Source organism: Uloborus diversus, chromosome 1, assembly GCF_026930045.1.
Source record: "Uloborus diversus isolate 005 chromosome 1, Udiv.v.3.1, whole genome shotgun sequence".
NCBI classification, from domain to species: domain Eukaryota; kingdom Metazoa; phylum Arthropoda; class Arachnida; order Araneae; family Uloboridae; genus Uloborus; species Uloborus diversus.
Genome location: NC_072731.1, coordinates 83,092,870 through 83,120,515, shown reverse-complemented (window position 1 = coordinate 83,120,515; position 27,646 = coordinate 83,092,870). Strand labels below are relative to the sequence as shown.

Genomic DNA, 27,646 nt, shown 5'->3' with positions numbered 1-27,646 from the left:
TAAAAATTAAGAAAATTATATTAAAAAAAATTAATTTGAATTCTGAAATTTTGTATTCAAATTACGTTTTTCGCAATCACGAGCTGTGACAGGAGCCTACTCATTGGAATTATTGTTTCTAGAAACGACTCCCGTCCTCCCAAGCCTGCCCCTCCTCTTAGGCGTTTACGTGTGTATAGTTGTGTATGTGTAGGCTTGTATGTGTGCGTAGACCTGTGTGTATGCATGTTGGCGTGTGTGTAGTGTATATGTGTAAAGGCGCGCGTGTGTGTGTGAGTGTGTATGAGTGTATGTGCATGTGTAGGAAATGGACGCCACCGACCAGGAGAAGCGAATTTAGGTGGACAGTGCAAGACCAGAGGAGCCGCGCCTGCAGAGGACGGTGGGGGTGAAAAAGGAACCAAACAGCATGGACGGTCAAATAAAAACAATTAGCAATCATGATTGCTCAAAAATATTTACTTTGGAGCCATGAAATTTTCTTTCTCATACAAAATCATAAATTTAGCTCATTTGATGCTGATTTTTACTATGGCACTATTTAGTAGTGAAGGTTACTATTACAAAAAACATAGCTGCTAAAAATAGATTCTTAGAAATTAGCAGTGTTCCAAGGTGCAGCACTCTCCCCTCTATAGGTTAAAATTTAAAATTCTTATCAAAACATCTGCCTTATTGGTCCGCATTAAAATGAGCTGGAGTATTGGAATAGGTGCTACCTCAAAAGCAATTTATCTCAGTTTTGATTAACCGAACATCAGCTTATTGCTGCGAAATACGACTGTCATTTAATAGTTAAAGAGACAAATTGACCTGGAGAAAAAGCCATTTATTTCTATAAAACAGGACTTTTCCTACTTTTCAACATAATCCCAATAAAATACTTATGCATTGGTCCCAACTACGGGTTACTAGCTTTTTTTATACCGGCTGCAAGGAACTTTTAGTCATTGTGCCGGAGCCAATTTCCCCCAAACTTCTTGTCATCCTCGTTATCCTGGAACTTCTTCCCGCGAAATGCCTCCTTCACTAGACAAATTAAGTAAAAACCCGTGGATTTTTACTTAATCGGGGATGCAAGGGGGATAAGGCAGTATCTCCCAGCCCATTTTATTGATGTCATAGGTTAATTCAGAAACGTGAGGACATGCGTTGTCGCGCTAGAGAATCACACCTCTCCTCTGAGTATGAACTGTACCAACACTAACTTGATGTTTTCCTGCACTCATTTCTACTGTGATCAATCATCTCTGCTCGAATTATGTCATCAGTTTGAGTTTGAAGTGAAAGAGTTGAAACTTCAAAAGCAGATCAGTACGGTGTTCATCACACACCGACCACTTCTAGACTGTAAGAATAAGGCTTTCACGTCCGGTATCAATAATGTTGTAAGATAACGGGCTGTTGAGTCATGATCTGAGTGTTGTTACCTCGAACGTTTCAACCGCATCTGCTTCTGTGTTAGATCAATCTTCAGTGTTAACGTGGTCGAAGTTTCCAGGGAAACGACTTCCTAGCAACAGGTTCACTTAGGTTCGCAGATTCTGTTGACCCTGACGAATAAATTATTCGGGGACAACAGAATCTGCGAACCAACTGCTATTGAGACGGAACCACGAAACTTTCTGACCTCACAAATGTCTTCCAAGCCAACGACTTTTCAAAGCAAGAAATTGCACGATCTTTTCACCCCAAAGTGGAAAGACAACCACCTGAAGAAGAACCGGTCAAATCTACAGCCTACCTTCCTAATGTTGAAGACATCACCGGCAGAATTGAAAGACTTCTGCGCAAACGCAACATTAAGACTGTTTTCAAGTCGATCCATCGAACTTACTACGATCAGTGAAAGATGCGAGAGACCCTTTGTCCTCTGCAAGAGTTAACAAGATCCCCTGTTCCTGCGGATCGGCTTACATTGGAACAACAAAAAGAAGCGTTAATACAAGAATAAAAGAACACCAAAGAAATTGCCGTCTGGGCCACACTGAGAAATCAGCAGTCGTGGAACACACTTTTAGTGATGGGACCCATGATATTAAATTCAAAGAAACCAAAATACTTTCAAGGACTTTTCCCTATTACGCCAGATTAAACAGAGAAGCGATCGAAATTTTCAAACATTCTAACAATTTTAACAAAAAGGAAGAATGAATTAAGATCAACAAACGCTGACATGCTGTACTTTGACGGATTATCCCGAGAGATACCTTTAGCCAACCAGAAACAGCGACGGACGTCCAGCAGCCAATATCCAACCAGAATGAAGAGAGTTCTAACTTCTGCCAACCAGAAACAAGGACGAACGTTCATCAGCCAATCCTGCCCCAAAACGAAGGGAGAGCTAGCTCTTCTCACATAAATATGGAAAGCACTTCGATATCTGCATCAGTTGCTAGGAAGTCGCTTCCCTGGAAGCTTTGATCACGTTAACACTGAAGATGACCGCCTCAGATGCGGTCGAAACGTTTGGGGTAACAACACTCAGACCACGGCACAACAGCCCGAAATCTTACTTTAGCCATTCTAGAGTATACATTAGTTGATTTTTTACGTTCAGCAATAAAAAACGAATCGTAGAACTTTGTTCAACCAATGTGAAACTTTCAAGACCCGGAATCGTTTAACTTAATTTTGAGGCTGTAAACAGAGCAATGTTGATCAATCAGCTGATTAAAACTCATTTCAGTGAGGCCAACTTAAGATCCTAAAGGTATCAAACTTGTACTACCAACAGTCTTTTCCCCATACCACTTTGTCTCTAATTATTGAATGACTCTCGTATCTTTAGCACAGTAAATTCTTTTTTTGCTGTGTTTCCTGAAATGATTTAAGCTTACAGTTGCACCATGCATGCAGCCTTCTATTGGCGTGAATTATTATTTTTAATTTATTTTCCTCAGGAAAGAAACAAGAAAGCCAAATCATCGGACAAAAATTAGAGGTAGTGCTGATGGTACAAGAGCATAAATCTATGATGGCATCCAACAAGAACAAAATTTTGAAAGGTTTAGAAAACTTGTGTTTCAGCATTGATAAGCAATTTAAAGACAATGGCTACTCTACTGTTTTATTCAGTTTGGTAGGATTTGGTGGACAAGACACTCATTATCCAGCTACAGTGCACTCCACAAAAGGGTACGCTTGATTTTTTTTTTTTCTAAAGTAGACTCGGTTTCAAAATGTATTTCTAGGTACCTGCTACGAGAAGGCATTAAGATTTTCCTTACTCAGTCAGAATTCAAATGTAATTATTCGAGCACTTTCTTTACTGAGCCAGAGTTCTTGAAAATGACAACAACTCTGAATCACAAATCATGTAGAGTTGTCATGTAATGGAAGATATTGATGCTCTCTGCTAGAACAAAAGTGGCCAGATTTCGAAGTTCAAAATTCGAGAAGAGATGCTATGTACATACATTTTTTTCTAATAAATTATTTTACCATTATTCTTATTGTAGTGGAGGCGGCATTATATACAGGGTGAATCAAAACTCTAGGGCACAACTTTAAATGGTGTTAGAGGGGATGATAAGGAGCAAGAATCACATACAGAAACATAATATGTGTCGCGTGAGCGACCATATTATGGTTGCTAACACGCACAAAGTGCAACGTGCAAAACAGATCGCAAATTTATTGCAAAAAGACAATTTTATACAACATTTTCGTTTTCAGCAAAGGTTTAGATGAGGTATTAAAAGTTACGGCCAATAATAGCTCTTACACGCGTCGCGTCGTGACAAAGGCGCAGAGATCGCTGAAAGTTTCAAAATGGATCGTTATTGCGACAGTGAGTGGTTTGTTTTTGTGACGCATGTATTTCAGCTACAGGCTGCAAATTTCACCAACAGCTTTAAAATTTTCTTAAAAACTTAAATGTTGTGTAAAATCGTCTTTGTGTTGTAAGTTCGTTACCTGTTTTGCATCCTGATTCCTGGCGTTGTGTGCATGTAGCGTGTCAGCATTGCGTTTGCAACCGCAGGTTCCAATATGATTCTTGCTCCTTAGCGTCCCCTCTGACACCCCCTAAAGTGTTTTCCAAAAGTTTAGACTCATTCTGCATATAAATATACGCATATCAGGGATGCATCGGTAAGCAAATTGGTTAATAACCGATTATTTTTCAATAGATAATCGGTTGATGTAGATTAATTAAGTGATATGATTTTTTTATTACAATTTTGGCTCTTTAAAATTAGTTAATAGTGTGCTTATTTTTGTGAGCAATGATCTCTTTTTCTCCATTCTCAGATTTTTTTTTAAAATGAAGTTTCAAAATTTTAATTAAGGTCTGTAAACCAATTTTCTTGTTATTGTTTACATAATAATGCTATGTTGTTAAGTAGACACAAAAAGTTAAATATTTAGTGAGTAGACCGTTCTCTAGAAACACTCTAAATTTAGCATCAATTCTTTTAAGATTAGTAACCATGTTTAATGCAGGCCTTTTTTCTTTACGAAAGTTTAAGAAAATCTGAAAGCAAGGTCCTAAAGGTAAGATGTGAAGAAATGTATTAATACAGGAGATGTGTGAAATATTGTTTATGATAGATATGCACTATGCAGATCAATATAAAACAGGAAATTTATACATATTTAAGAAAATAATAATAATATTGCTTCAAGAAAACCAGAACATTTTAAATAACACTGGAAGTTTAAAAGAATGAAGAGAATGTAGTGAGTTTAAAAGAAAAAAAACGAGCTGATGTGCGCATCACATAACTTCCTTTTACTCCAATTTAATGTCAATTTCCCATTATTGGCAATTTTAATGTGATTCAAAAGTTTACTCTCTAAATGTCACCAACAGTGGCCAAATTAAAACTAGATTTAAAAAAAAAAAAAAAAATCCGCCAAATTTGTCGCCAAGTTGGCGACCAAAAAACTGGTGATATATCGCCAAGTGTCCGCCAAATTGTAACACCACTTGAGTTTACATCGAAATTAACAATGACTTCCCCCAAAAAATGGGGCAAAATACCCCTTTAGAAACACCCGAATGCAACCAAAAGGGGAGGTGCACAACTAGACCCCACTAGGAGTCTACGTACCAATTTTCAACTTTCGAGGATGTACCGATCTTCAGTTATGCGACATACATACGTACATACAGACGTCATGAGAAAACTAGAAATGGTGAAAATAAAATGGTTGACAACCTGAATCAAAATGATATTTTTCGAATTTCATTTAAAAACGCTTGTTACTTTTTTTTTTTTTTTTTTGAAGATGGAAGCTAAGTTTTTCGACCATTGGTCGAGAGAGGTCTGGAGTAAAAAATGTCGCTTTTTCCAATGGTGTCAAAAAGAAAACTGTGGGACAATTCCTTTACTTTTTATTGATAGATTTAATGAAGAAAGTAGTGCCTAAATTTCAGCTGAGCCTAAAAAAGTTCGAGCTAAAAACGCAAATTACTCTCGCCGTAATTAAGTTAGAGCATTGAAACAAATTGTTTAGATCGCGGAAAATTCTACCATTATCAACGATTAATATGTGCAAATAATTTTTCACTGCCATATTCGGGAATTTAAGTGAAATTTGGGCCTACATTGGAATTTAAAAAAGAACTATTTATCGGATTTTTTCGAATTATAGCCTATGTCGTTCTGTAAGAAAGCACCTTTCATGTAGTGAAGGAATTTTAAAATAGGCGCAGTGGTTCTGGAGATTACCTCGAACATATAAACACATAAAAATCCGCCCTCTATCTTTATAATATTAGTATAGATTAATTTATTATTTCTATTATTATTTTGAAGATAAGCGTTTTAAAAAGTAGGAAAATAGAATGTAATGAACATACTCGCAAATAAAATTGTTTGTCGTCATATTTTGGTACCAAAAGTTTCGTTTTTGGTATCGCGATCTTTGTAAAGAGAACGCTTTTGCAATCGCAATTTTTGCTAAATTCATTTTCGTCTAAACAATTTTCTACAATTGATGTTTTTTTTTTCAAATGAATATCAATAATGTTTAGCTTTTTTATTTCTTGTTATTTTATTTATTTATTTATTTATTTATTTTTTTGAAACGAGTGCTAATTTCCATGCGATCGGAAACATCGTGAATTTGGTGTTTTCAGCGCTTTTTAAGCACTTTTATTATGCTTGGCCTGATTGTCACGGAGAAATCTGAGGCCTGGCTTTGTTTATATCTCTGAAATATAGACCACTTCGAGATTTCGGATTTTCACTAAATGATTTGCTTAATCTTAAGGCACAACTTAGCGCTGGAAAATTAAAATTCTAGAATAAAGTTATAATTTGAGTTTGGATGGAAAACATCACATCTCATGTAATTTCCCTAATAAATGTCTAAATATAAAACCCATTGTTACAAATTTTGTTGCCTTGCAACAGTAACGTTAAAAGCAATCATAATGAATATTTTGAATTAAGAGCCATTATTTTGAAATTCAGACAAAAAACGGAAATTTTGGCAGTGACCATTTTTGATTTTCCTAATTTTTTTATATGTCAAAGTAAGTCGTGAGAAGTGAACATTCTGAAATTTTTAGCTTTCCAAAAAATTTTTTTCGCTCGTTAAAAATTCCCAAAATTTGACGTTTTGCAGCGCTTTTTAGAAAAATTCTAAAAGTCGCATTTCAGTGCGCTTTAGCTCTTTACAGAAATACCACCCCACGGTTATGTTTATATTAATTGGGTGTACTGTATCTAGTGATGACGACTTCATAGTTATTTTGGTTGGGGGTTGTTGCTTTCTTCAGATAAGGGGTCGCAAAGTATGGATTTTATCCGTTTTCGCGCAAGTTGAACCTGCGTTATTTCCCCCCAAAAGTCACCCCCCGAAAAAAATGTAACATATACTGAAAGTTTATACTATGAAGAGAGTAAATGACACAAAATTTGTTTGAGGTTTAATTTTTTTTAGGAGAAAAATGCCCTGATATTTTTCAAATTATCAAAAATTGTGCTTTTTTGATCACAATTAACTCAAAACAGCATCACTAGGAAAAAAAACCTTTTATATATTATGGTACCTGGCTATGTGTAAAATATCATGAAAAAGAAAGCAGCATGGGATCTCTTCTTGTTTTCCAGAAAATATTTTTTTTTGTAGCTCATTTTATGCGTTTTCTCGTACGTAAAACGTGTGTCCAGTATGCAGATTAGATCTTCTAAAACTTTAAGGATGTAGTAAGAATGTATATATGTGTGTATAGAGAAAGAAAAAGACTAGTAATACTTTATTTTTCTGATTTTTACAAATTGATGTTATATTAATTGCAGGTAATTCAGAAAACGATAAATCGATATCATATATATATATATATAGACTTATCGTATCAATCCCTAAATAATTCTTTCTTATTTATGATTTATGTCCGTAGCAATGGAAGAAATATCATGAACAATATCTGTTTCACTTTCCTCTAAATGCCTTTTTTCTATGTCATCTTCAAATACCTCTAAAAGGCTGTCGGTTCTTGATAAATCAGTATTATCCGCTTTTTTTTCCCTTTGTTCATCGGTTAAAAGCAGCTTCAATTTGACTTTTTGTCAGATATTCGTTCGGTTGGAATATTTTTATGTCTTCAATCATCTCTATTCTCATTGCATGTTCTGCAACAAAAGAGAAAACAAAGAAGAAAACATTTTGGAAATCTCATGTGAGGGGTGGGCTCTCCCAACTCGTAAAAGTACACAATTTTCATTGAAACAAATAGAATTTCTTTATGAAAAGTTCCTTTATGGTAAAAAACCGGCAGAAAACAGACGTCCGACCAAGTAGAACATGCAATGAGAACAGAGATGATTGAAGACATAAAAATATCCCAACCGAACGAATATCTGACAAAAAGTCAAATTCAAACTGTTTTTAGCTGATATCCCAAGCAAGAAAAAGTGAATAATACTGATTTATCAAGAACTGACAGCCTTTTAGAGGTATTTGAAGATGACATAGAAAAAAGGCATTTAGAGGAAAGTGAAACAGATATTGTATTGTTCATGATATTTCTTCCATTGCTACGGACATAAATAAGAAATAATTATTTTGGGATTGATACGATATATATATATATATATATATATACATTCTTACTACATCCTTAAAGTTTTAGAAGATCTAATCTGCATACTGGACACACGTTTTACGTACGAGAAAACGCATAAAATGAGCTACAAAAAAAATTATTTCCTGGAAAACAAGAAGAGATCCCATGCTGCTTTCTTTTTCATGATGTTTTACACATAGCCAGGAACCATAATATATAAAAGGTTTTTTTTTCCTAGTGATGCTGTTTTGAGTTAATTGTGATCAAAAAAGCACAATCTTTGATAATTTGAAAAATATCAGGGCATTTTTCTCCTAAAAAAAATTAAACCTCAAACAAATTTTGTGTCATTTACTCTCTTTATAGTATAAACTTTCAGTATATGTTACATTTTTTTCGGGGGGTGGCTTTTTGGGGGAAATAACGCAGGTTCAACTTGCGCGAAAACGGATAAAATCCATACTTTGCGACCCCTTATCTGAAGAAAGCAACAACCCCCAACCAAAATAACTATGAAGTCGTCATCACTAGATACAGTACAGCCAATTAATATAAACATAACCGTGGGGTGGTATTTCTGTAAAGAGCTAAAGCGCACTGAAATGCGACTTTAGAATTTTTCTAAAAAGCGTTGCAAAACGTCAAACTTTGGGAATTTTTAACGAGCGAAAAAATTTTTTTGGAAGGCTAAAAATTTCAGAATGTTCACTTCTCATGACGTACTTTGACATATAAAAAAATTATAAAAATCAAAAATGGTCACTGCCACACCTTGTCTGAACTTCAAAATAATGGCTCTTAATTCTTTTCTGAAGCAGGTATGAAATTAGTAAGCATAAATGCTAGAGAGGAACAAGGATTAAATTTCAGTGCCAACTGCTTAAAGCTTTAGACACGTATATAGGTGTTTTCCCTTTTAGTACCGAGCATTTATGTGAAAAAATAAGGGGAATTTTCGTGAGGGTAAAATTATTTTATTTCTGAAAAAGGACAAAATAACTTTTATGGGTCAGAAAGAACAATTTAAGAATTCCCGTAGTTTTCGAAAAGTCCAAGAAAATAACACACAAACGAAGAAAAGTGCGGTTCTAGTCATTTCAAACCAAACTTTCCCAATAAGAAAAATATGCATGTTTCAACACTCAAAGTTATGATTGAAAGCTTAATGATAAGAAATTCTCTTCATGACTTGAGCCGCACTTTTTTTCGTTTGTGGTGTTACTTTCTTAAACTTTTTGAAAACTATAGAAATTCTTAAATTGTCCTTTCTGACCCAGAGAAGTTTTGTCCTTTTGAGCTCATTATGAAAAGTGCTTAGTATTTTTTTTTTTTTTTAATCTTTTATTTTAAGCACTTTTATTATACTTGGCCTGATTGTCACAGAAAAATCTGAGGCCTGCTTTTGCATATATCTCAGTAATTAGACCACTTAGTGACTTCGGGATTTCGCTAAATGATTTTCTTAATCTTAAGGTACCACTTAACGCTAAAAAAAAAAAAAAAAATCAGTTCTAAAATAAAACTTATTTCAGTTAGGATGGAAAAGAGCAAATTTAAATGTTTAAATATGAGACCCACTGTTACAAATTTTGTTGCCTTACAACGACAATATTAACAGTAATCAAAATAAAAATTTTGAATCCAAGCTTGTCTGGAGCAAGCATGAAATTTATCCACTATCATTGCTTTCTTAGAATTTGTATTCTCATCCATGCTAATAATCGAAAACGGGGCTAAGTAATGACACATATTGGGATCTTTATCACGAGTAACTTGTATGTTGTGAAATATGAATTAGTTTCGCAAACCTTTAATGCGTATAAATGGTTCTACTTAAATTAGCACACAAACAAATCCTAGAGGGGAACAAGGATTATTTTTTAGTGCCAAATGTTTAAAGTTTTAGACACGTATATAGTTGTTTCTCCTTTTAGTATGAAGCATTTATATGGAAAAAAATGACATGAAGTTTCGTGATGGTAACATTATTCTGTTTCTGAAATACATTTATACTAAAAAAATAAATAAATAAATAACAGAATTTCTTTAAAAATACTAAGCACTTTTCATAATGTATTCAAATCGGCAAAATAACTTTTCTGGGTCAGAAAGGACAATATTTAAATATTCCTGTAGTTTTAAATTGTTCCAAGAATATGACTTCACAAGCGAGGAGAGGTGCGGCTCAACTCATTTCAAACCAAACTTTCCCAGAAAAATATGCATGTTTTTATGGCACTCAATGCACTCAAATTTATGACAGAAAGTTAGATAATGATAAGAAATTCTCCACTTTAGCCGCACTTTTCCTCGTTTGTGGTTCTTGGAATAATTGAAAACTACAGGAATACTTAACTTTTCTGGGTCAGAAAGGATAATATTTATTTTGCCGATTTGAGTGCATTATGAAAAGTACTTCGTATTTTTAAAGAGATTCTGTTATTTCGTCTTATAACTGTTTTCAGCCAGGATAAAGTTCTGGCCAGGAGTGTAAATGTGTAACCCTTGAACAATTATTGACATTTATAACAAAAATCTGAAATTTCGTTAAACACTGTGCCGTTTTATTATTTTCGATTTATTTATTTTAGAGGCATGTGGCATGAAATTTCAGAAGTAAATGACTTGATAAAAAGCTTGGAATTCAAAGGAAAAACGGAAGCAGACAACATTGAAGCACTTAAGTTCGTTAGTGAAGTTTTGGGATATGACGCATTCCATTCCAAAGTTTTCGTTGCTGTTACTGTGGATGATAACCCGGTAAGAGATTTGACCAGAGGATGAATTAAAATGTACAATAACTTTAGTCCTTACAATAGTTTTAGCATTTACAGAAATTTTAACAAGTGTATAAAGTATGTTTACGTATTTTGTTTTACAAATTGCGTACGAAAGCATTTTTTAATTTTTTTTTGTTTTACTTTAATATCCTTTTACTTCAAAATAATTATTGAAATACGAAAGAGAAAGAGAGAGAAAAAAACATGCTGCAATTAACTCGTTGTGCTATCCAAAGAAAGTTTTACGTTAAATATCTACAAAAAGATTTTTTTTTCCCTTGTTTCTCGTAACTTTTGAAGAGAGCTATCTGGTCCAGACAAAAATGCACTTCAAACTTCAAAAACCACCTCTGTATTCATTGAAAAGTGGATGGTGGATGCATGTTTTGCAAGATTTTATTTTTCCATAACAAATCCAAATCTTTTTACCAAAGTCAAATACCTTTAAAGTCCCCTAACATTTTATCTGCGGAGTATTGGAGTTTTGATCTGTTGAATGAAGCTCTTCATAAGCCCAAATGAACCACATTCGGCGAAATCTGAAGAGTAAATTGAACTCACCAGCTAGTGGCCACTTCAAGGGTTTTATTTGAAAAAAAAAAAATAGGATTCCAGGTCTCCCAATGGATTTAAAAGTGCAAGAGGTATTACCCCCTGCCTGCTTGTTTAAATCCATTGGGAAACCTGGAATCCTTTTTTTTTTTTTTTTCAAATATAAGCCTTGACGTATCCACTACTGAAGCACTGGTCGCTACTGGTGTGTTTATCTTAGTGGGAGAGAAGCGGAAACCAATGTCTCTCGGAATTTTGCAAGATAATGAGAACAATGATACATAATCAATAAATAGAATAAAATAAAGTAGAAAAAGGCGGTGAAATTGACTCATTCGAAAAAGTAAATATTAATTAAAAAGGGAACATTAATTGAATGGCCCCGAACTCGTGCGTGCCCCACAAACGATGCGTAAACACCCTCTTTACAAAGTAATCCGGAAGTGGACACACCAACCACCCATCCCCTTTTATTTTCAACATTGTGCTATTTATGGTTGATTTTTTGCTGTACACCCTTAATTTGAAGTTTTAAGCGTCATAAATATCGGCAGAACACCACCCACATGGCATAACAAAGCTGATTTCTACGCGATTTTATCGTAGATGTTTTGCCCGAGGCCTTCGAGATAGGAAGGCCATCCAACTAGCAAATGACTTCATCGTTCGTCGATCCACAATGATATTGGGCAGTGAGCACTTCGAGTAGTATTTTGGTTTTAATTAAACTATTTGGTTTATTTATTATTGTCTTCTATTATTTTAGTAGCATTTAAGTTCTACTTTTTCATTTGAAAACATAAAAAGGAACCGAATAATCATACATTAAAAAATACACTGAGCTTAATTCATAGTATTTTACATAAAAACATTTATAAGTCTTACAAAGTATTCAAATAACTAAACACGATTTTATTTTACAATCATGTTAAAACAAAGTGATAAATAAACACAGTTTTATTTTTTATTTGAATTTTTTTTTAAACTAATCGCATTTTTAACTACTTGTATATTATATTGAAACATTAACTCTTAATAAGTATTCAAATAAAAAAAATGAACTTTCATTTTACAATTACATCAAAACAAAAAATAATTTTACCATTGTATTTGAATAAGAATTCAATGAAATTTTAAAAAATAAATATTTTTACTTAAGTAAATGGGAAATATGACTGCAATATGTTTCAAAGACATAACATCAAATTAAAGTACATAATACCAGATTATTAATCTTAACTTAGCTGAGCAAATTTATGCTTTTAAAAAGACATGAATGCTTGGGTGCCATCCCCCAAAGTAAACGCTGCCCTACCCCCTTCAATTATGAAAACTTCAAGAAAAATACCCCAAAAACATCTCCACCATCTTCCTTAAAATTTCAAGGGCACAGTTATTTAACTATAGCCGTTGAAAAGCTATCATTGCTATAAGGACTATGATTCCGACCACCCCCCCCCCCCTCTTCGGTGGGCACTCTCGAAAAATTACACAGGAATTCAACTTGAAAAACATTAATTAAAGAATGAATTATACAACATCATAAATATTGTATGTTGTACATCAAAAAACTGTATTCAATATCTAAGCAGCCTTTTTTTTTTTTTTTTTTTGGAATTTGGCTACTTTTCCATTTTTAGCTTTTTCTGATGCTAATGATTCTTGTGTGTGTGGGGGGGGGGGCTTCAATAGTTCATCATTTTAGGCTTTTGAAAAAATTATTTTAAAAAGCATTAATTGATGACAAAGTAACCTTTTTCAAAAAACTTTTCATAATATGACCATTTTAGCAACTTTCTTCAATACTTAAAACCTCATATATGTTAAATTTAGATCAAAATTTTGCTGAGTATGCTCTTTTAGGAATTCAGTGTGACAGTTTTGTGACAGGGGGAAGGGAGGGGATAACAAGAAGTGTGACATCACACGTTGTTTATAACAATATGCTCATGTTGAACAGCGTTACATGTAACAAGGAGGGTGGGGGGATTTGTTCAAAATTTTTGCAACATACTTTATGAACAGCCCCCTTAATTCAATTTATGTTACAGTTTCAGAGTTCCTGAAAGCTTATTAACAGAAAACCCAAGGAGTTCAAAAAATATGTAGTTCAAGACCTTTTGCCCTTTTTAAGCATAAACAAACAAACAAGCATAGAGCATTTAGCAAAAACCACGTTGCGTATCCACTGCTCAAAGGTAATCTTTCTTAAGCCCAGAAATTATGAATACCTTTAACCCAACCACAATTTGTGCATAAATATCATAAAACTTAAAGACAACAGTGGAAAAAAACATATACTTTTTTTTAATTTACGCACAGAACCAGCTTGTTTGCATAACATTGCAGGGGCGTAGTTGGGGGGAAATGTTTGAGTATCGAACCCACGACCTCCGGCGTTCAAAGCTAATCTTCTACCTCAGAACTACGGAAGTCCATCAAGGAATGTTTTTTGATCAAAATAACACATGCTAGCGTATGAAACAATTTAATAGAAACCGAAAATATAAGATTAGTTCAGTTAAAAACCTGTTTCAATAAACTTGTTTACATACATATTAACTGAATATCAACACCAAGTTACGTTGCTTCTGATAGCAACAAATACATTTGCAGAAAATTTTGACATATGTATATTGTCAGCTTTGAAAATCCATTTCGAATAAATGCGTGTACAAGGTTAAAAAAATAAAGAAATAAAAAGTTGCAAGTTAACCATCTCAAATATTAAAGCAGTACGCTGAAATTACAAATTACAAAGATATCAGAAAGGAAACTGACAATTGTTTGTGTAATGGAGGAAAAGTTAAGCAACCTTAACTGCATGAACTTAAAAGCATAAAATGTAAATTTGTTTATCTGAGAAAAGTACTTGCCTCCGAACTTTAAAATTTATTCCATGAGGAGCCCAACTTTTTTCTTCGCATGCAGGTTGTTCGGAAGCGGAAATCGCTGACTCACTTTCACTCAGCAGACACTTATAAGATTTGTATTATATATATATATATATATATATATATATATATATATATATATATATATATATATATATATATATATATATATATTTTAATTGCCTCTACATTCCGGTACGTGGAAAGGATGAGATAAATACAACAGTATTGTATTCAAAAATATGCATCCGAAGTTACATATTTCTTATTTCATCTATTTCAGCCAGAGCAATCAGCACTACTGTTAACTGGTAAAACGCACTGCTTTCAAAGTTTCGCGCCAAGTTCATAGATCGACGACTGGTGGCGTAACGAAGCGGGGGGGGGGGGGGAGGAGTTGTCTGGCCTGTTATCACGTGGGTCTCGTTTTGCCTCAAAGCGTTGCTAGTCTACTGTCCACCTCTGGCAAGTTGAGCTCCGCTGCCCGACCGATTAAACCAGTGGCGTAGCTAGACCCGACTTTCGGGGGGGGGGTTACTTCTTTTATATATATATATATATATATATATATATATATATATATATATATATATATATATATACATATATATATATATATACATTTATATAATATATATATAATATATATATATAATATATATATATATATATGTATAATCGTTTGGAATTTTTTCCTTTTCTTCTTTCTCTTCTCTCTTCTTTTTCTCTTTTTTTTTGAGACTAACTTTTCGGGGGGGGTTTTGTCCCCAAAACCCCCCCCTTAGCTACGCCCCTGGATTAAACGATTCCATTTGTTGAAATAGGGTTGAGGAAAAACGGCTTAAGAACTTGCGGATTTAGTTTGCAGTGTTATTGCCGATTTGGCGAACAATACGATTCAGGTAAGAAGTAGTAAGAGGTACAGGATTTTCTCGCCAATAAAAGGGTTACAATGGTAACTTTTTTTTTTCTTTCGAATGTGAGTGTTTTTTTCATCAATCGAAGGCAAAGCTTGATTTGCCGAAAACTTGTTTTTATTTTCTTTCATGAAATATTCAACCAGGTATGCATCTAAATGGACTAAAATAAATGAATAAATCAATCGCGTATTGTAGTTGTTGAATTTTAGGGAAATAGGTGACGTGAAAGAGAAATTCTCCCGTTTAAGTTTGAACGCGAGTTCTGAAGGTTTAACAAAAACGTTTGGTAACTATTCAATGTTTACTGCCTACAGCTCGGTTATTGACTAATCCGGACTTATAAGTCCATAACAAGAACGAAACCGCATCCTCTGCATGTCATAACCAAACCCTCGGTATTTTGCATGTATTCAGTGTTTAGTTAAACTATTTATTTGACCTACAATTTTATCGGAATTTTATTTTGGTTTCAGGTTCAGAACAAAAAGCAAACTGATGAAGTAAGGAACTTCTTAGAATCTAATGGGATCACTTTGTATACGATTTCTTCTTATGCAGCAGTTGCCAAGAAACAGAAAGTGTTCGGAGTGAGAGCTGACGGGCTTATATTTCCTTCGCACAAAACTGGAGAGGCTTATTTGGACTACCCCAAAGGAGCTCTTGCTAAGCTGACATCCGCTACAAGGGGCTCAGTGTTCTTGGCGAAGTTTTTACTAGAAAACGAACCAGGTGCATATTTTAAGGAGATAGCGACGGAAATGTGGGCAAAAATCCACAAAGAAGCACAAAGCTGCAAGACGTGTAAAAGCGTTCGAAGTGGTTGGTGGTGGAATGTGAATCAATGCAGCATAGTTCAATGCTGATTTTGTAGGGACATCCTTTCAAATACTGCAGTGCTGACAGATCTTAATCCCTTTTGGAAACATAATGCTTTAAATCTGAAGTTGTCGAAGCATTTATATGCAAGCATTGCACAAATATTAGGAGGTGTATTTTTGTAATATTTTTGTGGAAGTCTTTTTGAATTAACATATTTTTCCATACCATTGCTTACTTGGAAATAAGTGAGTTTTCGGTAAGGGGGTTTTGAATGATTTCATAATTGTAGCACTGACTGTAAAGATTTTTTTTTTTTTTGTCTTTTTACTTGACGTAATAAAAAAGTTCTATATTTTTCATTCGTTGTCATTTTTAAATTAAAGTGATTTTTCCTTAGTATAAGTATCTTTTAATAATTTAAATTTCTTTTACTGCGAACTAAATGTTTGCTATCTTAATTGAGCCGTTTATTTCAAAAAGCAGTCAAACGCCAAGCACTAAAATTTCGAAAAAGCATTCCACCATTGTATTAAAATTGTTAAATAAGGCCTCCGATATTTTAACACATTTAGGTATATTTGTTGCAATAAAAAGCGTTGAAATTCACATCGAACAATTTAATTTGATAATATAAATGAGGCAGTGAGAAGCAAAGGGATGTAAGTGACAAAATTAAAAATTTGGAGATAACCAGTTCAAATGGTGGGTGGGTCTCTCCTCTGTCTTGGGGCAAGAGATAGTACTAGAAGTCCTGGTAGGGGCTGCTGACAGCATGATTTAGAAAAAAAATTAATGAAAGCCTACCTAGGAAGTTATCTTTAAACGTGTTTTACTCAAAACTTGAAAATGTCCACTTACATCCCTTTGCTTCTCACTGCTTCAAATATTTTGCCTAAAATTCGAATTTTCAGCGCTTGACTGGTTTCTGAAATAAACGATTCAATTGTAAAATACTAACTTACAAAAACATCAAGTTCCAGTGTTTGGGAAACAAACATATTTGAAAGTGGTTTGAAAATGCTTTGAATACTTAAGGGGTTACAGTACCTCAAAAATGATGAAACGATCAAAAAAATTTTTATTGGTTATTTCAAAACTAAAAACCATTCTGAACACAGGGGAAAAGTTTCATTGCTTTAATTCAAATATTTCAAAAGTAAAGAGTGCATAAGCGGATTTAGGACTGAGTTCCTGGGGGGGGGGGGGGGCAGGATTTTTTTTAGCAACATTTTTATTTTCCCCACTCCCATGTTTTTGTCTGTTTCCTGTGATGCCTAAGTCCATGCTTTACTTTTTTGTGTGTCGTTTTCATTAATGCGTGTTTTCATGCTGTCCTTTTTGAATTGACTTTAAGAGAGGCAGCTGGTATCGAGAGTGACGCAGGGCTCCCTTTTAAGTGGATAATAGAATATCTTCAATTTTAGGGGGCCGGGGGTTTCTCCCCCAGAGAAAATTTTGTAAAATGGATGTAAAATTCTGCATTTTGAAGCCTTATAAAGGTTAATTGGATAGACATAGAAATTGGCAACTAGATTGTACAGTTGTATTGTTCAAACTTTGTAAGAAACAGCCATTTTAAGTTTGAAAGAAAAAATAAACTATAGATTTCTCATAACTTTTTTAAGTAGTGCAAAAAACGAAAAGGAATAGGGGTAGTGTATCATTTTTTTCCCTGCCTAAACAGATTAACAATATGCAGTAGAAATTGGAGCCCACTTTGCTTAGGATTTTCAAAGACTTATCTAATTATTTTCAAGGACTCTAGAATAAATAAAATTATTTAACGCACTTCATTTGTACTTTCCAGTCTCTGATATTTTAGTATTTGATTGTAAATTCTTAGTCCTGTTCTAACTTTGTGAGAAGTAGCTATTTTAAATTTAAAAGAAAAAAGAAACCATAGATTTCTCATGACAACAACTTTTCTTCAGTTGCAAGTAGGGCAGAAAACGAATAGAAATAGAAGGAAGTAGTGCGTATTTTTTTCCGTGCTAAACAGATAGACAACATGCAGAAGAAGTAAGATAAAAGAAAGCAAGCAATACAAAAGAATTTCCAAAATACTGCATTTGGGATTGAATAAATAGCAAGATATGAAATATGTGAGTCACAAAAATTTATTTCAAATATTTATGTTACCAATGTGAGAATCATGATTTTTACATTTTTAATACAGGATGTGGCAAGGAGCTGAATTCGACATATTTTGGCATTCCACCTCTCTACCATTTGTTAGAAATTTTAAAATTTAAGGTTTGTAGCCACACGTTTTCAAATATTCAAGGTTTTCAAGCACTTAAAAATGAAATTAGTTTTTTCAAGCAATTTCCATCTTTTAAGGAACGAATCATAAATATTTTTGAGAGTTAAGGACCCACTTCAACGCAGGGGCCCTAAGCAAGAGCTTGTTTATCTTATAGGCAAATTTAGCCCCGTTTGTAATTCACTGTTACCTGCAAATTTTTGTTTGATTTTTTCGTAATTTTTATGAAAATTCGTCAGTTTTTACGGTTAATGGATTTTTACGATTTTACCAATCTTTGTTAGGTTTTTATATAGACTTTTATTAAATTTCAGCAAATTTTCCCAAAACTTTTGATGACTCTATTATTTAGATTTCACTCATGACAAGGACTGACTCTTTTAGACTTAGATGATTATGACTTAGCTTACTTTTTAAGCAGTATTTATAAAGTAAGTAAAATTGTACTCTCCCTCTAAGTAAAAAGATTCATTTAATCAGAATACTCAGATAACTGAAATTTATCAGTTTGCGATAGTATTTATTTTCTCTCTCTCTCTCTCTTAAAAAAAAATAGAGAAGGAAGAAAACTATGTTTTTTAGAATTCCTCAAAAGGCCAATTAATCTACTAAGAACATAAATAAAATATACTTTAAATGTGGACAAAAATTATAACGAGTAGATCGTTCTGTTAGCGCGAATAAGGGGGGGGGGGAGTTTTCTCCCCTTCGCTTTAGGTTCTAATTTGTTAAAATAATCGTCGATTATTAAAAGTGTTGCAGCTTAATGTATAGCTCGTTTAGCCTATATTTTCATTCATCTACTTGCCCAAATGGTTTTCAGTCCAAAATAGTGAATTTAGACACATTTTCAGCACACCAGTGACAGCTGTACTATTTGTATTTAATGTTCGGGTTTTTTTTTCCCCTTATCTTTTCTCCCATCAGAAAAGGACATTCGCTTTTCTCTTCATTTTCATTGAACTATTCAAAAAAGAAAGTCATGTTTTTATTTTTTTTTTTTTTCAAGATTTTCGAAAGATGTGTTGTTACTATATAAAGTTCTTCCAAAAATGGGGGGCATTGCCCCCTGTGCCCCCCCTATAAATCCACCCATGCCCTTCTAAACTATTCAAAAAAGAAAAAATATATATTTTTTTAATTTCTGGAAGATGTGTTGTTACTACGTGAAGTCCTCTCAAAACTGGGGGGGGGGGATTGTCCCCCTCTGCCCCCCTCATAAATCCGCCCATGTATGAGTGGTTTTAGGCCATGTTCGCTATGCGTTCTTATGCAAAAGAAAAACTTTAAACTGCTTTTTCTCGATGATGGTATTTTTGTGTTTTCATGTCATTAGAATCCCTAAGGATTTTTTTTCTATTAAAGATACAGCTTTAAAGTAATACTTTTTGCAATTAGGATAACATATTTGACAAAACTGTGCATTGGATAAGCATTTTATAAATTACTCAAATGTTTAGCATGTTAAACCTTTAAAAACCAATTTTTTTTTAAAAAAAACTTTGATTTTTTGCATAATTAATCACAGAAAATTTTCTAATAAACTCATAAGCAAATGAATGCACGGATTTTTAGAGATGATTACAGTGATCGAATATAAAAAAAAGTTTTTTAATTCGTGCAAAAATAAAAAAGCCTTAGGGATTTCAAAAAAATTGAAATTTTCTTCAATTTTTTAAAAAAAGTAGGCAATATTTTTAAATTTTGAAAATAAATTATTGATTAAAAAATAAGTATGCATGTTATGGTTTCAAAAAAATATAAAATTTACTTAAATTAAAAAAAAAAATGTTTGAAAGGTACTGTGACCCCCTTAAGGAAAAACAATCGGATGGAAAAATAATTGATAAGGTATGATCCATCGAGATACACAATCTGGATGTAACTGGATTTTAGGTACGTCTGTGTGCTGTAATAGTCACCTAAAAAGAAACCGAAACGTGTAAATTTTGAAAACAATTGATTTCAAAAAGAAAATAACCGTTGAGCTTACATTTTCACAAAAGGATCCCAGATAGAGCTTGTGCTCCGTAAATGGATCACTTGAGTTGATTCTCGTTTAAGTTCGCTCTACGTTCAATGATAGAAAAGTAATGGCATCAAAAGTACTAAATTCATTCCGACTGTCCTCACTAGCGCCGACTCTATGGGGCTTGGGGAGGATGGGAGGAGAGCTCGGGCGCTTCTAATAATTTGTCTTCGTTTTTTCTTTTTAAGAAGGAACGGCGAATGATGCCCCTCTTCTACCATTAATATGCCCATAATATTTTGGCCTACTGGACCTTACGTCCGCTGGAAGTTATGACCACCGCACATTCCGTCCAGGCCCGAATCTGCGTACACACAGACCCCGCAGGCACATCTGTAAGGGGCTCAACGGCCCGAGAGGTTGAAAAAAAAAAGTAACACTAAGACTTTTAATGTTGCAAATATATATTGCTGGCCTCTGTGGAGGGGCCCTACAGATTTTGTCACTGGGAGGTCCAAAATTTATAGCTCCGTGCCTGGTTTTGTCCCTCTTAAATTATTATCTGTTTCTTAATTTTTCCTTTTCTTTTTTCTTTTTTTTTTTTTTTTTTTTTTTGAGCAATCATGATTGCTTATTGTTCTCACTTGACTGTTTTGATGTGCTATCATTTTATTTTCCCGCCAGCACCCTCTGCAGCATCACCGTCGTCCGGCTCCTCACGATGCTGCTCCTATAGGGAAAACCGTCTCCAGGTTGAGTCAATATCCTACACTTACACGCATGCATACACGCACGTACACACACACACAAACACATAAATACACCTACACACACATACACAAACACATACACACACACAAACACATACACACACGCATACATACAGACTCCTTCACATACATACAGATACATACACACACGCCTACATACATACGCACACACACACTCGTGATTGCGAAAAACATAATTTGAATTCCAAATGTCAAAATTCAAATTAATTTTAATCTTTTTGAATTATTTTTTATTTATTTATTTATTTATTTGTTTATTTTTTGAGCAATCACGATTGCTTATTGCTTTTATTTGACTGTTTTTGGCGTTCCTATGATTTTATTTTCCCACCAGCACCCTCTGCAGCACCACCGTCGACCGGCCGCCTCACGATGCTACTCCTCTAGCGAAAACCGTCTCCAGGTTGCGTCAATACCCTACACTTCCACGCATGCATACACGCACGTACACACACACAAACACATACATACATACACTTACACACACATACAGAAACACATACGCACACACAAACACATACACACACTCAAACACATACCAACACACGCATACATACAGACACGTACACATACATACAGATACCTATACATACACACACACCTACACACAACTACCCACACACTCATACCTGTACACAGACATAAACGCACATGCCTACACACATACACATACCCCTACACACAAACACACATGCCTCCCCCCCACACACATAAACACACACGCCTACATACACACACACACACTCGTGATTACGAAAAACATAATTTGAATTCAAGAGGTCAAAATTCAAATTTTTTTTTCAATCCAATTTTTATTTAATTTCGAAGTCTGACGCGAAGTATGAGTACGCTAGCTGAAAGATAAATGTGTCGGGTCACTGCATAAATCTTGCTAGGATGATTTTATGTAGAACTCCAGAGGCGTGCCATATTTGGGGTTTAGCAACATTTTGGCGGTTTGAAAGAAAAATGTACTCCTAGTATATTTTTGTTATGTGATTATTAAGAACTGACATATTTAAGTTACAGCAATAACTGCATTGCGTTGGCGAAAAAGTAAAAATGACAAGCCTTGCATTTTTTATTGCAATCCTACTCGAGCCAATCTTCAATCAGGGCCGAACTGGACCGCTAAAACGGCCCGGGCGTTCACACTAATCCGGCCCATATCTCAGGGATAAATCTCCCCCCCCCCCCATGTACACAATCTTGCAAGTTTAAGGGTTTTTTGAAAATGGTAGGAAAAAGAGCAATAAAATGAATGCAGGTCGCAAGGTCAAAAACTAGGGGAGTTTATGAGTTTGGTGGTACCTCAATTTTTAACAAATTTTGACAGAGAGAAAGAGAGCAAGAAAGATTTCAGCTTCTGGTTTAAGAGGTTGTCATTGCAAGACTGAAATGTTAGCAATATAAACCTAATCATAAGTGTAATATTCTCACAGACATAGGGAGCTAGGGGATTTCTCCCCCAGAAAGTTTCCGAAATTGTAGTTTTATAAACGCCGTTTTGGACAATCTTTAAACTAGTGTGTGTGTGTGTGTGTGTGTAGTGGGGGAGGGGGGTGAGTTCGAGAGACCTCTACCGTATTTTTTTCGAAGTTGAAACTAGGTTGAAAGTTAGGGATCTCTATCGGAAAATTTTCGAAATTGTAGTCCTAAAAACGCAGTTTCAGACAATCTTTGACGGTGTTTGGGGAAAAGAGATTTGGAGGCCCTCCTCCGGAAATGTTTTGAAATAGGATTCTGAAAGGATTTCGAAATTGAATGGAGGAGTTTTCTGATAGTCTCTTCCCGGAAATTTTCCGAAATTGTAGTTTCAAAAGCGCAGTTTTAGAATGTCTTTGTACTGTTCGTAAGGGGAAAGGTTTAGGGGCCCGACAATTTTTTGAACCTGAAATTTCAAGCACGCAGTTGGGTGATTCTCCGAAATCCTAATAATATTATGTCCCAGGAGCCGAACACAAGGATTGTTTGACCTAGAATTTTTTTCTTTTTTTTAATAGTTGGAAATATTTTTTGAGATGTTATTCCATTCTTATTAAAACAATAACTCATTTATTTCTCCCAAAAATTTTTTTTGAACACTCAGAAAGTCACTCTTTTGGCGTGTCCTCATTCGTTTCTCAAATACAGTAAAACCGTACAACATTAGACCAGGGTTGCAATTTTAGACCATTGAAGGAATCTGGTAGTATGTGCCATGTAGTGGTCGTTGGAGCAAAGCTAAAGTCTTTAAAAAAAATCAGTCGGTTCGCAAGTGTTGTCCACAGAAGTTCATGTTGTTTACCCCAAACTCCAGTGTTATCATTTTCGTGTCAACATTCATTTGTGTTGGGAGGTTTTTTGAAATATTTGCTTCAGCTCTCAAAGTCTCCTTCGAAACCTATATTTGCTGATTGAATTCTCCGGAGGTAAGTTTATTACTTTATTACTTAGGTATCTAAGATGATTTAGCCTTATCGGCGAATCCTGATGTTGCTTTTTCTACCTGTCGTTTCGAAGTAAATAAAATCCGGGAATTCGAGTTGCAATTTTAGACCACCCATTTTAACTATCGTTTGTCAATATTTTGTGTTGTCTTGAGCAGTTTTTTTAGTTTTCGAGTTTTCTTTAGTTTTAGACATGAATCCAGCGAAAAGAAAGAAGATAGGCGGCCGTCCTTACCTCAACTATTCGCCTGATTTGATGGAAAAGGTGATCCACAAAATAGTAACAACCAAATTTAAACAAGGAAAACAAAAAAGGATAAATTTTGGTGTTAGCCTCATTCCCCCGATGTCATTTGATACAAAAAAAGGAAGAAAAAAGGATTATTGCGACAACGAAGAAACCTACACAATTGAGACAAAATTTGTATCAATTCCTTATAAAAAAAATATAAACAAAGATGCCCTTGTAAAAAAAAAAAAAAAATCATCAGTAGGTACCTAATAATTGCTTTTCATACTATCTAACGTTCATATTTATGTATCTAAAAAAACCATATTATTTTTCACAATTGATTTTATTTAACAGAACCTGAAATTGACTCAAAAAGTATAAAACTATTTATAAATCGGAAAAAGTAAGTACATTTTTTTTAAAATAATTTTTGCAGTGTACGGGATTGGAACAGAATGATCTATGCATTGTAACTTTACACCGGAGTGGTTTAGCGGTGCATATCAAGGAAAATAGGAGGTGGTCTAAAGTTGTCACCACCATGTGCAAACTTGATACCGATATACAAAAAATTCCCCCTCCCTTTGTGTGCAATTCAGAATTTTTTTTCGAAGCGTTACACTGCATCTGAAATGTATGGTAGTGTACACTGTAAAAAAAATCCGGAAACGTTTATGAGCATATCGTGCAGCTGCGGTTCATGAAATTTTCAAAAACGTTTCTGCTTCTGAGTATTTCGGAATTCTCTTTCTGTAATGTCCAGAAACGTGTCTGAGTATTTCGGAATCCTCTTTCAATGTTTCTGAGTATTTTGGAATACTCTTTCTGTAATTTTCAGAAACGTTTCTGAGTATTTCGGAATCCTCTTTCCGTAATTTCCAGAAATGTTTCTGAGTATTCTCGGCAGCTGTGGTTCATGAAAGTTTCGAAAACGTTTCCGAGTATTTCGGAACTCTCCAAACAATTTTCAAAAACGTTTCCGAGAATTTCAGAATCCTTTTTCCGTGATTTTTTCTAAAATATAATTCATTACTATAGTATTGCATACCATATCAGTTTCAGTTCTTTCATATCTAACAGCAATGAAACAAGCAATTTTAGAATCATTCGTGGATTTTTTTTTTCTGAATTTCTAATGACAACTAGCATGGTTAACAGCATAACATATGCACAGTTATAAATTTTTGAAAATTTATGAAATAATATAGTAGTTTCATTCCTAATCACAAAATCGTCAGGGGAGGGGAGGGGGGTACTTTCTCAAAAGTGGGATTGTTTGTTAAACAATCTTAAACTTCAGTTTTTCTCTCAATATTTTCAAGACAAAATTATCAACATATTGTATTTTTAATGCAGAACTTAAAAACATATCTTGGTATCAAACTTGATAGCTTTTATTTTCGGATAAAATTTGACAGAACTTACCTTCCCTTCGCGTCAAGTCTATTTCTCTGACGAACAAAGTGTACCGAAAAGTGCCAACAGAGAAATTGGTGAATTTAAATATGACACCAAGTCCTCCTGTTGGAACCATTCGGGTTGATTCTTCTGTTCTTGTTCTTTTCCAGTTCATCACAAACATAAATACATAATCAAAATAGTTTACTGATTTTATTTTTACAATGTGCGCAAAATGCATTATATATTTTATTTATTAAAACGTTGAATTCTATTGCATGATTACTCCATTTCATATATACGCGATTCCCCCCCCCCCACACCATAAGAGTGATGGTGAACCCATAAAATGCTATAAAGCGCCCCCCCCCCTAAAAAAAGCAATCCCTGAAAATGTCAATGGCAGTCTGCGTGGTGAACGCCCCTCGTCTTCTCGCCATATGTACATTGTATATAAATAACATAGTATTTAAAAAATGATGACTTTTAAAACAATGATATGAAATAATATTTCTTTTTATTTCGGCTTGTAAATGCAGCTGTTCCATTTTTGCCACTGACTCATTCCTCCTGACTGTCCTATATTAAACTAGTATATTCACGAAGGAAATGTTATTTACAGAACAACTAATGTCAAGGAATTTTTTATTGTCAACCACATTTAACAAAATGAATAAGCACATGAATTAATTGCATAACTATGTTGCTTACTAATATATAACTCGGCCATTTTCTAATGGTATAAATATTTTTAAATAAATGAATAAATTATAATAAAAAAAGATAAATAATACTGGCACATTTTTTGTGAAGCATATTACAATACTAGAAAACATTTGCATTACCATATTTTTAATGAATTAAACAATTGATTTTTTTGAACCAATGTATGTATATCGAAGTAGTTCGAAATAACTTTTCTGTGATTGCTTTTCAAATATAAATCTTATTTCTTTTGCGTAATTAATCAGTTTCAGTTGGTTACAACAAATAGTACATGCGCACATAGGTATGTAGGATAACTTTAAATTAATTCGATAAACCCAAACACAGTAACAATTGGAGCCTCATCAAATGCAAATCAACAAAAATATAAATGTATATAAAAACATGTTTTAAAATATTCATTAATACTTACAAGTGAACATGAACGGAAGAAAATCTAAGTACCTTCATTACAACTGGATAAGTAATCCAAAGGGTTTCGTTTCATTAAGTATAAAAACGTATTTTGAAACTATTCACGCTTGAACACACAATATATATGTAATCATGGTCGCACCAGAAATTGTTAAGAAGCAAATCGTTATTAACTAACTCAATAGCTGCGTACATCGTCTAAAAAATCAAAGGCAGTCCAAAATGCAAAGGCGTAAAATTAGTTTAGACACAATTTACTACTCTCTAGACATCAAATAACAAGCAATCCAATGCTAAACAGTTGCTGACTGCAGCAACCATAGATAAGGAAAAAAATAAGCTCTCGTTATTTCCGACTCACTGGCGCCAGTGTTGGAAGGATAAAATACGTTTCGAAGCATTGCGCCTCACTTCCGCTTCTAGATTTTTTGAAATAACAAAAAGCTTTCTGAATAATGAGGAATTCGCTATTGGATGAAGGATTCTTATTATTTCGGAAACGTTTCCGATAAACCTAGAAACGTTTCCGAAATTTGTTACAGTGTATGGTTAAATGCAAGAGCGCCCATATGCAAAATTTCAAGGGGGGGGCCTCAGATATTTTCCTCATGGTTTAGCAGGATATTTTCCCCACAGAAACCAATTTCAGTACAGAATAGTTATTAAAATTTTACATTTTTTTAATAACGTATTCATTAATTGCTGGAGAAGAAATGATTTTACATTTTCGCAGAGAAAAAGATACTAAAAGCAAGGAAGTTCTAATTTAAAAGGGAGGCTTGAGCCCCCCTTTTCCCCTCCCCCCATTTGGGCGCCCTTGGTTAAATGCTCAACCTTTTTTGGCAAAGAATGATGAAAATATGAAGAAAAATACACATATAAAGTGGTCTAAAGTTGTACGGTTTTACGATGCATTTAAATTATCTAAAAATTTTACATCAACATTCCACAAACTTAATTTGTAGTACTAAATTACGCATACTTAAAGGTTTAAAATAACATTCTTTAAGAAAATTTAATTATTTAAATAATCGAGGAACATCATTTTTAAGTTTGTCTGCAGTTTTTCATGTCTTTCTCCAGTCCTTTATTGAATTGTAAAGCTAACTAGAATTATTAGCTAAACCTAATTTTCTTTTTTGGTACGTTAAACTATTGTATGGCTTCACATCTGCCAGAAAATAAATTTTGTGTCAATCAACATTTTTTTTTTTTTTTTTTGAACTTATTCTATTTTTTTTCTTTTGTTAGTTTGTATAAATTTCGAATAATGCGGTATGGGCAGTAGCAAAATTAGTTACTTGTTAAAACGATACTTCAAAAAAAAAAAATGCATTTTGTCGACCATTTGCAAATAAAGAGTGCAAAATTGTGAACTTAAAGGGACAAAAGCTAACTCTCATTCTTAAGAATGAAATATCATAAAATAATTAAAT

The 27,646-nt window shown here is 33.9% G+C and overlaps 1 protein-coding gene across 1 annotated transcript in view; it reads left to right on the top strand.

Annotated features, from left to right (window-relative positions):
• The window catches only part of LOC129234685 (uncharacterized), a 93,692-nt gene extending 77,370 nt beyond the window's left edge, over positions 1-16,322 (top strand). Inside the window, exons 14-16 of the mRNA XM_054868729.1 lie at positions 2,904-3,138; positions 10,615-10,783; positions 15,643-16,322. Coding sequence (XP_054724704.1) covers positions 2,904-3,138; positions 10,615-10,783; positions 15,643-16,032 — 794 coding nt within the window. The 3' untranslated portion in view covers positions 16,033-16,322. The remainder of the gene's footprint in view (positions 1-2,903; positions 3,139-10,614; positions 10,784-15,642) is intronic.
• Positions 16,323-27,646: the final 11,324 nt, after the last annotated feature.